This window comes from Anser anser, assembly GCF_964211835.1.
Source record: "Anser anser genome assembly, chromosome: Z".
Taxonomy (NCBI): domain Eukaryota; kingdom Metazoa; phylum Chordata; class Aves; order Anseriformes; family Anatidae; genus Anser; species Anser anser.
The window spans coordinates 29137718-29154595 of NC_139723.1; the positions used below are offsets into that span (position 1 = coordinate 29137718).

Below are 16878 nucleotides of genomic sequence, written 5' to 3' on the forward strand. Positions count from 1 at the left end.
GGCTACTAATATCCTTTGCCTCCCATATTAATGACTTGTAAAAATGCTTCGTATGTTCCTAGTATGATAGATCTTTCAGGTAGGTTGAAGAAGTCTGAGCCAGCTGCCTGGAGGCCCTTAGGGAGTCATGTGTGCTCCGACTAATGTCTTGCTCTGTGGAACCTCATTCCACAGGGATGTTGCAGCACACAGATATAATGTTTGCTGTCAATAAGACCTGCAGATGCTTGGAAGGATGGCTCAGCAGTATCATTTTGATTATTTTTTCCAACACTAGTTGGCTATGTCTTTTCTGTGGCCAAAAGGTAAGGGAGGGAAGAGTCTTGGTTCCCCCAGCGTCGAGTGCTGGCAATTACACTTCCTACGTGGATCTCCTCTGACATTCACATCCTGCCACCACAGGCATATAGCCCATGGAGGTGGGCCCAGGTCAGAGACCTCTCTGGAGGCTGCTTAGAGCTGAGAGCCTGGGGGCACGAGGTGCTCAGGGTGGGCACATCACAGTTTGAGTGTGCAGAAGTGCACATTTTGGTCACACATGGCAGCAGCAGCAGCTACTGTCTGCAGGGTGAGCCAGGCTGCTCAGCTTTCCTCAAGGTGTGACTGTCAAGCTACTCAGACAAAGGTTGACTCAACCATTTTAGAGCTAGAGTCCACCAAAACCATTCCTTTCCACCTTCTCTGCCCTGCAGGAGGAGTAGTTGCCTGAACTGGTCTTGTCTTTCCTCAGGGAGCTAAGAAGCTTGGAGCTACGAAAAGACCCATTTCTGAGGCAGTAATACCTGCAGTCCCTCAGCTGCAGACAGAGGGATGCAGTCCTCAATTTCCTTGTAATGCAGTCGAGTTTACAAACCAAATTAAAGCGTGGGACTACAGTTAAGAAAAATAAAAATGAAGGACTGGGGAAGGAAGGGGCAGGCTGTGGCAGGAATAAAGGAAAATCGGATGTGGTCAGAATGGTGGTTTCAAATAAAGTATGTCTACAATGTTACACATCAGCATTAGATATATTCATACAATTAAAATACCAAAAATAAAGCCCCAATAAACTACCAAGTAAACCAAATACCAAAATAAGAATACCATCTCCTTTGCCACATTGGACTTCCAGTGCTGGTGTGGCTATCCCTTTTACTTGTGCAAATCTAACCTAAAAAGCCATCTGACACCAAAGTTCCCCTGTCACATTGCACTTTATTCTGTCCACACTTGGACATCTCTTCTGTTGCTTTACACTCAGTGGAGGGTATTACTTGACTAATTAAGGGCTCAAAGAAGCCCTTAACCTAACTGTTTCAAAGATTCCTGTGAGCGTGCACACAGTTTATGTCAACTTTTTTAACTGTTATTTCTGCATTCAAGTTTCATCTTACTGACAAGACTTTTATCATCTGCAGCACCAGAGATACTACGAGGATGTGCCTATGGCCCTGAAGTGGACATGTGGTCTCTGGGGATTATCACCTACATTCTGTAAGTGCAGGCAGTGCCATGGGGTGATATGCAGCTGGTTCCTTTGGTTTAAAATACAGCAACTGCATTTTTTTATGGCATTATATATGGGATGTGCTGTCGGAAAACAAACAGATGCTGAACTTGAGTTGTGATGTTCCTAATGTTGTTTAAGGAAGTCAAAAGCTAAAGGAGCATGGCAAAATACACAGGTGATGTATTTGATGAATATAATACTTCATCATGAATAGCAGCAAGGTCTGTGCAGAGTCATGCTGTTAATGTGAATGAACTGCAGTGAATGAACAGAATGAACGGATGCTGAAAGCAAAGGAAAAAAAATACAAATGTCAGTAAGTGTTGTACATTTTTTCCTCTTTCACAGAAACTATGAAATGTACCATTATTCTAAGTAACTTCTCAACTACAGACTGGGCAAAGAGAAGCTAAGGTGCATGCAGTAGTTTTGCAGTGCCTCTAAATATTGCCAAAGACACGTTCCTCTGTGTTAGCCACATACGCTGCAGCAGCTTTTGGATGCAGCCTCACAGCTGCAGTCTCAGGCTCAGCCCCATCATAACCAGGAGGCAGGGGACAGTCCTGGACCTTGTCTTCAGATCAGTCTGATTGGTTAAATGATTAATGATGAAAAAGATGTGTTCCACCTCTTACAAAATACCCAGAGATTCATCTGACAAAGGGCTGTGAGCAATGCAGGTCATACATAAAGAGATGAAATTTCAACTGCAGACCGAAATTTTCAGAGTTGTGTCTAAAGATAAGCACTTATGGCTGCATTTTAATATGGCTAGTCTTAATTCAGTTGGCAAGCATTGCAATTATTTTATTGCATAAATGGAATCTTTCAAAGGAAGATTTCTGAGAAGTGAAAATTGTGTCCATTTTATTGACACTTCTCTTTATGGCAGAATAAATAACTTCATTTATTCCCTTGCCAACACAGATGCTAAACTGGCTTGTATATGATACTTGTGGAATGCCTTCTGTAGAAAGAAAAATAATTTTGCAGATATACATTAAAAATACAGAAGGTTTTCTATATTTAGACCCATTTCTTTTTCTCCTTGTAGAATTCACTAACTGTCCAGCAAGTACAGTGCATAATACAAATATTTTGTTTCTGTCTTTTGGAAAGACACAATTATATTTTTTTAGGGTTTATAGTAAAAGTACTTGTAATGGTATATAAGCGCTCTAATGGAAGCACTAGAAAACATCTTCCGTACATCAGCTTCAAACAATTCATGGCTCTCTTTTTGTGTCCCTTTAAATAATTGGATTCAGTATTCCTATAATACACCAGAAAATACATGCATATAATAATGATGAATTTTGGAGGCCGTGCTTTCCATTCTTGTCATGGTTTTATTGCAGTTGTGTTATCTGCTCCTTTAAAAATGTGAATCTTTGCTTCAATGCATGGTTCAAGTCTGTAGAAGATCACACCTCAAATATTGCCTGCTCTTACACCCAGTGGCCTGATGATAGTGCCAGCTTGGGTACCATCCCACTTACACTTTTATTTCAGCCCATATAGTTCTTTTGTGTAAAAGTCCAAGGCTGAGTTTGGTGGGAGGGTGGACATATGTGCAGGCAATCATTTCTCATCAGTTCTAGTGGCCCACACAAGAGAAATGGAGAGATTTGAGGTTTGCCACAGGGCTGTCACTGAGATGGGAGAGGTGCCTTTTGTTGTCCCTTTACAAGGATATATGAATTAAGGCATAGGCTTTCCTAGCTATTGAGCAATTGATGAATAGCTTTTCTGCTTGAAGTTGAGAGCCTTCTTCAAGCAGAACTTGCTTTCAAGTGTAGTCAAGCACCAACTGAGAACATATAGCAAATTCCTATTTTAATATATGGAATGGTATTTGCTGTGTGCAACCTTTCTAAATCTTACAGTTGTTCAGGACATGCTCCCAGGCCAAGTTAAACCTCTGCACTGGTGTAAACAAGCATGTAAGCTCCTGCTGTGTTTCCTCTTCCTGGTCTTCTTATCCTGCACTACTGAAATCCCATTTGACCTACAGGAAGAAGCCAGACTAAAAAAAAAAAAAAAAAGGTACCAGTCTGTTGTACCTGACCATCTCTTCCATTTAGCCAGTGAATGCAAAGCTTTGCAGGTCGACTTTTCTAATAGGTTAGAAGCTGAGACCAGATCAGCAGGCACATGAACAGTAACTAATTCATTAATCCTGCAGCCTAAAGGACAATGTTGCATGTCCCACCCTCATATTTTAGCAGATGGGATGCAGATGTGTACAATACAAAAATGTCTTGTTGATTATGCCTCCCCTCCCAACAGAACAGATGTAGGAGTTAACTACCACGCTACAGAAGACGTGCATATAAAACTCCATCTTCTCACTAATAGAAACCTGACTTACCGGGTGACTAAAAAACTTTGACACATACTTGACAGAAAAAATTATTCCTGCTGCTAACTGTCATAATTCCAGGGAAGCCACACTTATAGTTTTAATAGCGCAGAGGATCAGTCCTTTTGTATTCTCGCAACAGGTTAGAAATACTACCGTGCATTCAAGATGCAGTTAGCAGTCAACAAATATGTAGGTTTCACCTGTAGTCAAAACTGCATGAATTTCATTAAAGGTATTTTTTACAAATGGATTTAAAAGGGCACAAAACACTGTCTGGTAATGTGTAATTGATTTTGAACCTGTTTACATTGACTTTATTTTGTTGGTAAATGATTTAAAATGAATCAGCATAATGCTATTTTAAATGAGAGCAACCCTGTTGGGTTTTACTGTAGTTTAATTTATCTAATTTGAAAACACACCTATAGTTTTACGGATCTAATGGGACATATAGTGAAAAATCTGTCTGCTGAAATGGAAGTTTTTGGAGTGTGAAAGTGTATCTACAGAAATTGTTAACTGTTAAGACAACAGTAGCTAATAGTAGTGAGTAATGATGAAAATATTTTTAGGTGTAAATAGAGAATCACTTAGAAGTCATCCAGCACAGTGAGAGCAAGCCTTAAGCATGGTCTCACTACATGTAATCAGTTACCTGGTAACCAGAGGCTAATTTTGGCTGAAGCAGTTGTGGCCTAAGGACTCTGCTCAGCAGAGGTGCTCCCTGGGGAAAGATGACCTGGAACAAGCTCAGAAATGGTGCCGAGAGGCAAACCAGAGGGAAGGAGCAGGGTAACCATGACCAGCTCCTACCTACCAAAGTACAGTATTTGTAGGCTGGATCCTTGTATTATGATCCATCTCTGCCAGACTTGGAGATGAATAACGCACCTGGAATGTGCTCACAGGGCAGGATTTTTCCTCTGCAATGGTGCAGTGATGCAGCTGTTCAGGCTGCACATCACTCTCTAAAAAACATTTGTTGCTTGAACATCTGTCTCCTTTTTCAGGAATGTAAGCACACTGACTGGCTTTAAAAATAATAATAATAAATAAATAAAAAGAAGTCAAAATGCAAGGTTACATTTACTAGATTTGTTGTCATCTTGTTATTTTCAGTTTGCTATCATCCTCTTGTTGCTTGTTGCATTTTCTGGAGACAGAGTAGAAGCTAGGCTAGTAGAAGATACAGCTTTTTTGTAGCTCAGATAACTTACTGCTTGAATAAGAAATTCACTTTAAACATCTGATTATGTGTGCAAACGTGATGAAAGTGCAATGAAGTGCAAAAATGACATTATATAAGTAGAATCACTTCTATTAGTTTGCCTTTCCCAGGGTCAGCAATGTGGATCTGTCAGGATATGTATTATTCTATATATTCATAAATACATTCATTAGTGAGGTTACAAAACTTCCTGATAATACTTAGGTTACCCAGGTAAAGATGAAAGCTGATGATGAAAAGCTGCTAAAGGATTTTGTGTTACCGAGTGCCTAGGTGATACGATGGAAGAACGTACAGTGATGAACATAATCAAAAAAAAGTGCTGACTTGACATAGAAAAGCTTCTAACTTCACAGGAAAATGAAGGCTAACTCTGTTTTCTCAGGGAGCACACAGAGGGATTCTGATAATTGCTCTTTGAACGTCTTAACTCTCTGCTTGTAAACAATCCAAACAACGGGTCTAAGGTCAGGAGTTGTTAGGAAAGAAAGAGAGATTAAAATCAAAAGAGTTCCTCAAAAGTTTTCTAATATGCAAGTCCACAGTGTGCCCCTGCTGAGTAGCATTTGCACCCACTTCAAAAACACTCAGAGCTGGTGAATATCCACAGAAGAGGGCAGGAAAGAGCAAAGGCTTCAGGTTGAGCAATGACTAATTGTCATGATCAGCTGTTTGCAGTTTTCCTCCAGAACAATCACAGGGGTCGCTGAATGAAAGCTCCAGAAGCAGACTGCCACCAAGGCGTGCAGCTGGCCCTAGTGCACCCGTCTGCAAGATGTTGTGGGTGCTGCAACTTTGCAGCGGTTCAAAAAGTGACGGGAAAAGCTCAGGAGGTGAAAGAACCAAGGAAGTCTATTTGGTACAAAGACATCAGTTTCAGTTAAAGAAGTCCGTGAGCCTTGAATCACAGTTTTTCTGCTCCTCCGTAGTTGTCTGATTTTAGCTAGTCAGAGGCTGAAATACTTAATGAATGGTCTGACGTTGTATGGCTGCCCTTGCATTACGTTCCTATATTAATAGTTCCAATTACAGGTATGTGACAATGGAAAATAATCACTTTGATCAGCCTTGACCAGTATTTGTGAGTTATTACAACCACACTTTGGTTTGCTCTGTCATAGAAATTGTGTGCAAAGTTCATGTGCACATCCAGGTCTGTTTTCCGAAGCGGAGTTCAGATCATGACATACCAGGGACCAAGGCCAAGTAATGCATGATGAACTTCTCTCTCTTTTATCCTTGCAGACTCTGTGGCTTTGAACCATTTTATGATGAAAGGGGAGATCAGTACATGTTTAAGAGAATCCTGAACTGTGAATATGACTTTGTGTCCCCCTGGTGGGATGATGTGTCTCTGAATGCCAAGGATTTAGTAAGTAAAACAGAAACGAGAGTGCAATACCTTTGCTAATATATATTTTATTAGTATCACTCCCAATGATAAAGAGAGTGCATTTTGGGGCGGGGTGAGGGGAAGAACAAGTGGTTAATTAATTGCTTATGTGGCTCCTTGCTTTTCTTCTGATCTTTGGTTAATTACAGCGCTGTAAAATATCCCTTGGTAGCCCAGTGCTATAATTTTACAAGGTACTGAGCACTCAAAACAGTGGATATTGCAGTCCATCTGTGAACAAAGCCACAGATTGTTGGTGATGAAAACTGCATTCATCTATGCCTGGCTTTTACTCTTGCTCTTGAGACGTTTCATTGTTCTGTTTTTGCAGGGCATCCACCTTCAGGGGAATGTAGAAACAGACCCTATATCTTGTGCAGTTTTCAAGTCAGAACTTCAGAAGAGGAATATAAAAAAATGATAAAAAGTGATGTGGCATTCCGTGTCCCCTCCCCCCCCCTCCCCCCCCCTTTTTGCTGGCAGCATTCTTCTGTCTATTTAAACACTTTCTCAGTAGATGAGGAGATGTTACTGTTAAGTATGGTTCATTAGTGAAACATAAGGGCTGACATGCTACCTGTGCAGTATTTGTTTATCCAGTAAAATACTGGATGAAGTAAATTGGATCCAGGGGTATGTCTGTAGTGCTGTGTTTCCCGCTCTTGTGTTTGGTGAGTTGCAGTTCTCCTGATCACAACAGCAGAAACAGTGGCATAGGTAGCATTAGTTTCAGAGTGGACTAAGAGAGAAATACTTATACAGTACTTTCCAGTTCATGTTTATACAAGGTTATGCAGTGACTGAATGACACACTTGATTTTTGATGTGACTGCATGGTACAATTCTGCACATGAAATAAGATTAACAGTCTTGTGTATTTTATCTTTGTGATGCAGGTTAAAAAGTTAATTGTTTTAGACCCCAAGAAACGCCTCACAACTCTACAGGCTTTGCAGCACCCATGGGTCACAGGAAAGGCAGCAAATTTTGCACATATGGACAATGCACAAAAGAAACTTCAAGAATTCAATGCCCGGCGTAAACTTAAGGCAAGTCTCTGGACATAGTTTCTGTTTTGGCTATGAAAGTGTGCAGTAAAATCAATAGCTTACAGAGGCCTTGCAGACTTTCCAGAACAATGTCCTTGTGGTGGTATGGAAGCTTTTTATTTAAGATAACTGATGTAGGTGGAAAACTTGAAGATGATTTCATCAATGTCTGCAAACAGACAAATAAAATATGACGTTGACTGAAACCTCTGCACAGACAAAACTGCTGAGAATGTACACAGATTTCCCAAAATCTCTCCCTCCCTTCCTACATACGTGCATGCATACATACATACATGCATGTATATACATCCTGTTTAGTGCTGTTTGCTTCACCCTTGGAGTGCTGACCAGAAAGAACAAAATTCCGAGTACTTTCTTAGCAAGATATACATCCATAAATCTGGAAAGTATTTAGCCTACTGCAGAAGCTTTTGATATGTAAGCTACCTATGGTAGAAATATATATATATAATATAGAAATATAAATATATAGAGATAATATAGAAATACTTATCAATATGAAACAGGAAGTTAAGCGATCCCGCTGTATGGTCTAAAGCCAGCATTTTCAACACCTTGGGCTGTGATTAGGAGGCCCAAAATATGCATTAGCAAGTACCTCCGAGAACAACTGTGGAATTATTTATCTGGAAATTAAGTGTTGTAAGGCAAGACTGCAGGCAGGACCTGCAGTGAGCATTCCATTAGATTTTGTGTCACCAAATTGCTGTTTTACAATCTAATCTATTTATCTGCCTTGGTAGGATGCAGGGAAAAAAGTAAGGTGTAAATTGCGGGTGGCTGGGCACCTAACTGATATAATGTCAGGAAACTTCCTTTTTCCCTAGTCCCTTCTTCAGTTGTTCAAGATTTGTGTCTGCTTAGAAGGCTAATTCAGCACAGCAATCATTCCCAAGAGTTACAGTGAAACTGCCTTTGTAGCCCTGGGGAACAAGAGTTAAAAGCGTCGTCTGTGAACTTTACAATCTCATGCAAACCCAAATTCACAAAGAAATTACCCTTAATTTTGTTTTTGATCTTTTTTTTTTTTTTCAGTGTTATTAGGGAACTGTGACAGAGAATCTCTACAGGGCAAAGAAAAAAGTTTTGTCATTTATGAAGTTCTTGGACATGGTAGATATAATTCAGTGATGCTTTGCCCCTGCAGAACCAGCTAAGTGTGTCTATTAACATTGCTCCCTTCCAAAAGATTTCCGTAGCCTTACAACAGGATTGCTGTGCATTCATTGAAGAAGCCGTATAATGTTGTTACACCAAAATGATTTAAGAGCACTGAGCAAAGTCATAAAATTTATTATTTCTGAATGAGCTGTTATATTCCCTGCCCAGGAGGTCACAAAGAACCATGCGCCTTTTTTGCATGTTTTGGTATTGATTCTCTCTATATTCTTACACCTTAGCTCTTCTAAATCTGACTGAGCCTATGCAGATATCTGCATGATGTTACCATGAACAGCAAGCACCATAATGTTCCTCAGCAACTTGATGCTAAGGCTATAATGCTGGCAGACTGTGTCCTTTAAGGAATGCTTGTTTGATCCTCTCTTTCTCAGGCTGCAGTAAAAGCTGTTGTGGCATCGACTCGCCTTGGCAGCGCCAGCAGTCACAGCACTCATGACAGCAACAAGCCCAGTCATAACCCATCTCCTGTCCACGACGGCAAACCTGAAGAGAAACCCACTCAGGAAGCAGAAGCAGCTCCAGAAGAAATGTCTTAGGTCAATGCGCTTCCTTGTTTCAGCTGGGATCTGTCATTTCATACACCAGCTAACTTGTCATTCAGCAAGAGAGATTCGTAAGCTTGGCCTCTCTGGTTCTGCTTTGGGGTGCCAAACGCCCTGGCTGGTGATTCTACCTTCAATGCATGTGACTGCTTATGAAAATAGTAAACTGTTCCATAAGGCATGTCATGGAAACAGTGTTGTTTGCAGTAATACAGGCAGGTGAAAACATGGGAATGAATAACTACCTACCATAATGCGTATACTCCATATACATCTATACAGTGTTTCTAGATGGCTTTTGAAACAAATATTATTTAATTCAGTTTTATGGAAGTAGGTGTCTTCTGTATGTCATGACTTCCTTTGAACTGCTTCCTTCCAGATTCATAGTCCTGCAGTAGACAAAATGGAAGGAAATACCAAACAAATAGCTTTTAAAAATAATGTATGTATGAAATAATGCTTTTTACCTGTAAAGTTAAGATGAAAAAAAAAGTGTTTGGGGATTTATATGCAAGAAACATTCCACTACTTCTGGGAAGAAATTGAAATGTTAGTTCCACTGGGCATGAAAATGTACATTCCTCAAGCTTGTTTTGAGAATGCCTTACTCTGACTTTTCCTGTTTATATACAGCATTTTAATGACAACCAAAATTACTCAGACTTCTGCTATCTCATTCTCTAGTAAACTGTTAGCCAAACGAAATGACAGAAGAATAGGGGATTAGAGTAAATGCAAATTTTTTGAATGCAATTGTATTTACTCATGTATTTCTAAACTGTGCAGCTAGAAAACGTTTTTATAGGGCCTAAGGGAATAATCTGCAATTACACAGGTTTTAAATGCTTGAAGGAAGCTATTCCACAACATGATGATTTTGCTCTGGGGAAACACTCTTATACAAGGTCTGGGAGACAGTAGTGTAGTCTGGCTGCTTCCTAGGTAGTTTAACCTCATGAGTAACCCGTCCCACTCATGAGCACAGTTAGTTCAGATTTTCCCGACAAAGGGCCCCTCCCACAAAATGATCCACCAGCACAGATCTTGCATCCACCTAGAGCTCCTATGTCTGAAGTTACAAGCCATGTGCATGGATCAGCTTGTGAAATTAGGATCAGGCTCTTCAGCTGTCTTGGTCTTTTATTTGAATGTGATTGATAGGAACTGAGAAACTATCAAGAATCAGTATGTATGACTGTTTACACTTCTTTGTTATCATTTTGATAGCATGGGGATTTCATAATGTTATTGATGTATTACAGAAATTACAAAAAGAATCTGATATACAACAATGTCGTTTGTGTTTGTTAAACTTTTTAATGATGATAGTTACCTAAAACCCTTACATGCTCAACATTCCTCTTTTGCTTTGTTTTTATTTTAAGTTAGGCCTTGCTCAACTTGCTTTCAAAAATATATTGGCTACCAAAATAGTCACTGATAAAATATTCAAATATTCAGTAGCTACATTTCCTGATGAAATTAAAATAAAAGGTACAAGGATGTTACTCACATGGTAGGTTTTCTAAATAAAATGTAATTTAGCTTAACACAAGAAGGAAGAGATAAGATACTGTCTTTACAGGTATGGATGCATGCTAATGGATGTACTGTACTTGATATTTTTTCCCATTTCCATTTCTTAAAGTGCTTTGAAATTGTACAAAAAGATTTGCTAATTGAGTGAGGTTGAAATTTAAAGTACCTGCATCCAGCCTTTCCCTAGGTGATGGCACGCTTTGAGGCGGTACAGGGCCATCAGCTGGAGAGGCTGGTGAGGGCCAGGCAGCTGTTAAAGCCATGCTGAGGACTCTGCCTGATTTTATTGTTCTCACTGTGAGCAGGGCAACAAGACACGTTTGCAGATTTTCCCTTGGAAAAAAAATTCTGTAGGAATAACCACTTTGGAGAAGGTGATGAGTTCATCCATCTGCCTCACTTTTTACTGTCTTTCTTATCTGCTGCAAAGGGACTGCAGGACTGCAGGACTGCATTTCTCAGCCACAGGTCTCCTCCCTCACTTACAGCCTTGGAGGCATGCAAGTTGGGTCAGTGAGGGGGGGTTAGATTTTTTTAATGTTTCATCCTTCAGTGGGGATAGTTGCTTCTGATCTACAAAAGTCATTGCACACCTATCAGTGCTTGAGCAGAAATATCTTCATCTGAAACATGGTGTGTCTGAGATGAAAAGTAATATAGTCCTAGCTGAGTCTTAAATGTATGTGCTGCTAAATTATACCATGGTGTATCATAACTATGAACCAGCTCCATGCAACTAGAGACCGCTCTGTGAAAGCATGATCTTGGCGGCAGCTCAGTCTTGCACATGAAGGCCCTGGGGCTTAAAATGGTTTTGCTTAATTTGCTTTCATTATGTTCACTTTGAAACAATCAGGATGTCTGTGCTGAAGGAACTACCAATATGTGACTCAGGAAAATAGCATGCCTGGTATGACAATACTGTGCAGAAGGAACAGCAGCACCAGGGTGTATGCACTTAACTGAAGAAGGAAATGTTATGTGCATTGGTTTTGTCTGGAAAATCACACCCCATAATTCAGACTTGGGAGTGCAATGCCAGTGCTGTGCGATATTGTGGATAAAAAATACAAACACACCCTAAAGCTATTGGAGGCAGGCCAGTTCCACATCAGCAGTTATAAACAAGGTAAAAAATTAATAATGTTCTTTTCTGTTGAAACACTAAGCTTCAAATTTTTTAAGTGTTCAGTGTATCAGCAGAGTTCCTCAGGTACAAAAGGGAGAACCTTGCCATCTTCCTGAAATATCTGAACTTAGAAAAACTTTTCCTCTAGATGGAGATTGTGGTATTAGACAATTGAAAGCTAAAATTTGAGAGTTAGACTGAGGAGCTGACAGCTGTTAAACTGACAGTGATTTCCTGCCTTTGCACAAGAAGAGGGTTTTTTACAAGCTCAGAAAGATTCATTCTGAAACGGTAACAGATTTCCTATCCTTTTGAATACTTTGTGATTTTGCTGATGACACGGTAAATTGCACTGCATCAGCCCAGTGCTGGCTTGTTAACTGGAGTTTGTATTTGGCATTGTGCAAGTGTTCTGTAAAGCTGCAGGCACACCATAATCAAACTTTTGAATGCAAAAGACCATAAGAGCAGAAGTTTGATCCAACATGCCCTTCAGAAGATGGGCAGTAACAGTTCAGTTCCTGTGAGTGAGCTGGCTGTCGGGCATGTGAAGTTGAGTGACTGAGCATCCCCTTTGCGAGGACCCGTGTCTTGGTGAATAAAGCAAAGTGCTGTGAAAAGCCATGTGTTGCTAGAGTGGGATGAATATGGCAACCAAAATGTTTTGGGAAGGGTCTTAGGCTAGCAGGAGCAGGCAGTCACAGGCTGGTGGGGGCTGTGGCTCAGCATTTGTTGAGTAAGGATCTGTCTCCTGCCGCTCCTGCTGTCAGTGAGGCATGGATGTGTCTGGAAGTCACAGGGAAGTGAGGACACCTCCACGGTTATCACAGAATCACAGAACCATTTCCAGGTTGGAAAAGACCTCTAAGATCACCTAGTCCAACCTAGCACTGACAAGTCTGCCACTAAACCAAGTTTCTAAATTCTTACATCTACATGTTTCTTGAAGACCTCCAGGGATGTTCCCTGGGCAGCCTGTTCCAATGCTGCACAACTCTTTTAGTAAAGACATTTCTCCAGCAGGGAGAGGGAAGAAGGTGTTAAAAGCTGTCAGTGTCCAACTTAGCGGATGGATAGCAGTATTTGCTAAGCAGCAAGTACAGGAGGACTCTAGAAAATACATACATTTCCAAAAAAATAGTGGCAACTGCCCCTCAGCTCCTACGCACATCCTGGGGCATGCTGTTGGCAGAGTCCTGCCGTGCAGCCCTCTGTTCTTTCAAGAGAATCATGTGGAAATATGGGTGGAGGACTCGCAGCAGATCCTTGCACGGTGCCCTGTGTATTGCCTGCTTCCAGAGGGATGGACACTCACAAGTCTCGGCAGTGCTCTGGCTCCTGGCTTGTGCAAACATTATGTATATTTCTTGGCAAATAATTCAGTTTTGTGTGGCTGACTCCACTTGTTGCTGCTCAGGTTACTGGACTGCAGCTTATGTAGGTATGGCATTTAAATAATAAACATACCTTTTGTATACGGGAGCAATGTAGGGATGCTGCTGACCAAGCAGGATGCACAGCTGAACCTAGAGCACAGTGACAGTGATACAAGAAAGTCCTGAAGATACCAAAGGTAATCAAGAGACAGCCCAGAACATCCTTAAAGCTACTTTACAAAACAATAATAGCTCAAAGAATGTCCTTTCCTCCCCTTTAGAGTCATTCTAGTTAGATCATACAACCACAGTGGTGAAAGATAATTCTGCTGTTGTATAAAGAATATTTGTTTCCCAGCTAAGCCCCTACACAATACTGCATTATTGAACAAAAGTCATTAGCCATGTTGGAAAATAAGAACTGTGATAAGAATCTAAGAAGAGAAAAATAGGAATAAAATAAATACCTGGTCTAGTTATCTCTGGAATGTAAGGATATTGGTTCCAGAACATGTATAAATTTCTACTTACAAGACTGTACATTCTCCACATAAGCAAAATTTTGTTTTATGCCTGGGAGTTAAAACTTCTGGCCAGAGTAATTCAATGAATATCAATGGAGGGTCATTACAAAAACAGAGTGTAACCTTTGCAACATGAATCCTCTAACATAAGGATGTAACAGTGTACGTGTATACGATTAAAAATCCTGCAAAACAACAACAATGAAAACCTGCTTTGCATGATCTTCATCCCCTCCAGAGTGGAACAGAGAACAAAAACACAGTCATTGTGGGAACGCATTCAGATCTTGTTGGGATAGGCATAGCACATAAGCAGGAACAGAATGAAATAGTCACAGTGGCCCAATTCTGAATTTATCAATAAAATTAAATTTATAGGTTTATATATATAAATATATACATATGTGTACTCACAACTGTGTAAAGTTGTTGAAAGAGGCAGAGACTGCCGAAGAGTCTTTGAGACCCATGTCTGCATTAGCAGCTGCAGTAACTTTCTAAGTCATCTGCCATCTGTCAGCATTGCTCAGCTGGAACTGAAACCATAGTGTTTCACATTCCTATATACATGGATCATGCCTGGATGAAATTCAGTGTAACGGACATCAATGTATGAAACATTAATAAATACAGTGGAACAGAGTTTTCCCCAACTCTGGCCCCTTTCTACCAAAACACAGCTGGGAAAAGAGTGCTTCAGTGTCCTCATCCCCTCACAAGCCAAGGACACGGGGGGAAGTGGGGTGACAACACCAGCACAGCATTTTGTGGTGGGTGAGAGCTGCCCTGAACGGCACCAGAAGCCCCTGCCCAGCTGTGCTCCATCCACAGCATGTCTGAGCAGGAATGAGAATCTAACCCTTAACTTGTTCACCACGAAGACATTTATTGTCCAAAGGGCGTTAAGCACCATGTGTTTGCTCCTATTAAATAGCAGAGAGGTCCTCCTGTAATGAAAAGCAGCCACTGCTTTTTTCTGCCTGCCTGAGATGCAGCACTGCAGAGTGTTATATGCCGATACGTAGAGAGCAAAGCTTAAAAGAAAAGGCTCTTTTGTGTTTTTCCACTAGAAACCCTGGTTTCAAGAAGTGGTGACATGCATTCAGGGCCAGATATCTTGTTGTTTTTCTTCCCCTCTAAGCTCCATCCTCTTTCCTGGCCACAGACCCCGCGGGACTCCCGGGAAGTGCTGCCAGCTGCCAGCCAGTGGGCAAGGAGCATCTGACACTTGGCAAGTTTCAGACACGCTGTCCTGACAAACCTGCCATGGCCCTTGGGTCTGTCAGATGGTTTTGCTCTTCCTCTTTCAGTTGATTGTACTCCAAAAAGTCTGGGTCCACTGCTGAAGTACGAACGTATTCCCATATGAGCTGCCCTTGGTGTGATCAGTTGTTGCCAGTCAGTACCCAGGTGGGGTGCAGGTGGTGTCTCCTTTTCCTCCCCATTTCCTAGAGTCACACTGTTTTCTGGCGCCTTCTGTTTCCTTGCTCAGAAGCGTATACCTGGCTGACAGAAACAGCACAAAGCTGTGCAACAGATGCCAGAGCCTGCAAAGAATTCAGCAACTTGTGTTAATTTCTAAACAGAAGACAAAGGCGCCTGGTTTGCCTCAGATGGTTTGGGGCTGCCAGCTGGTAACACTGAGGGAGCGAGGGGCTAAGAGCAATGTGACATGAGAACAACAGCAGGCCAGGTGTTGCTCCTGAGCACCAGGAACCTGCTTCATCAACTGCATCTTCCTCCTTCCATGGAGAAGATGTGGCTTCAGCCATCCCAAAGAAACACATACTGAGGAACTCTGAAAGATATCACTTGTGCTATGAGCAATGTTCTTCTTAATATCATGTAATTAATATCAGTTGATATACATATAATGGTATCCTACTTTGACACTTAAGAGTGCTGGCAGCATTGACACTTAAGAGTGCTGGCAGAAGAAACAGCAAAGTCCGTTCATAACACTCAGTCCTCGTTGTCTATAAATAATACAACACTTTAGAATCAATCACTGCACCTACATAAGTACACATGGGGAAAGTCAATCAAACAGAGAGAAAAAAATGTAATTTCTATCCCTATTTTGGGAGGATCTAAGATGGCTCTCCTAAGTGGAATTAGTGTGTTTTAGACTTCAGGCAGTTATTCTGGTAGCTCAAAAGGTAAGGCAAGCCTTTGGGTATGGTTTATAGCTGTAAATGGCATGTGATCTCTCCCAGAGACAATATGCTCCAGTAGCCACTGAGTCATATTTATTCATCCACAGAACCATGCATAGAGCTCTGCTTTATCATAACAGCCCTTGGTATCATCTGCCATGTCCTTTAGAGCTACTACTTCCAGGAAAAAAAAAAAAAAACTTTTTTGTTACTCATCTAAGAAATTTAAAATAGCACCAAGTCAACAGTGGTTAACCAAAGTCACTTTGACATTGCTGCCCCATGAGAGCTTGTTTTCTGACCCCTTCCAAAGCAATAGTCTTGTGCTGCGTTGAGGCAATGTCGTTTTAATCCTGCCCAAGGTTGTCTCTCTGCAAACCAGACAAACTAGAGGAGCTGTAGACTTTGCAAATGTCCAGTGAGCAAATTACCAGTTTAAGCCATACCTAACTAAACAAACAGGGTGTATGAAGGGTAAAAATTCATGGTTGTTGAAGAGACGCATATCTGAAACATTGCTGTGAAAGTCCATCTTACACTTCTACTTGATGTTAACCAAAACGACTCAGCCAATTTATATCAGTTGGCCTAGTCACAGCAATAAAGGCACCCATGTGATAATATCTTTACAGATTAATGCATGTTTACAGACAATAACCACAAAACCCTCCAAATACTAGTTCCAAGAAGCTGTATTGCACTATGAGAAATTGTAAGCACCATACCTATAGAAACCCAAGGGAAAAAGAAAAAAGAAAAGAAAACCAAGGCATAATTTTGTCACCTACAAATGCTAACTCTCCATAAACAAGCACAACTACCCCCACAAATCCCTAAGTACCGCCAATCAATGATTTCCCACAATAGAAACACCGGAGG

The 16878-nt window shown here is 40.9% G+C and overlaps 1 protein-coding gene across 2 annotated transcripts in view; it reads left to right on the plus strand.

Moving 5' to 3' along the window:
• The window catches only part of CAMK4 (calcium/calmodulin dependent protein kinase IV), a 155599-nt gene extending 145035 nt beyond the window's left edge, over positions 1-10564 (plus strand). For both annotated transcript variants that reach the window (XM_083816320.1, XM_083816319.1), the window contains exons 8-11: positions 1398-1473; positions 6328-6454; positions 7372-7524; positions 9102-10564. In XM_083816320.1, the coding sequence (XP_083672446.1) occupies positions 1398-1473; positions 6328-6454; positions 7372-7524; positions 9102-9266 (521 nt within the window). In that variant the 3' untranslated portion in view covers positions 9267-10564. The remainder of the gene's footprint in view (positions 1-1397; positions 1474-6327; positions 6455-7371; positions 7525-9101) is intronic.
• The last annotated feature ends 6314 nt before the right edge of the window (positions 10565-16878 follow it).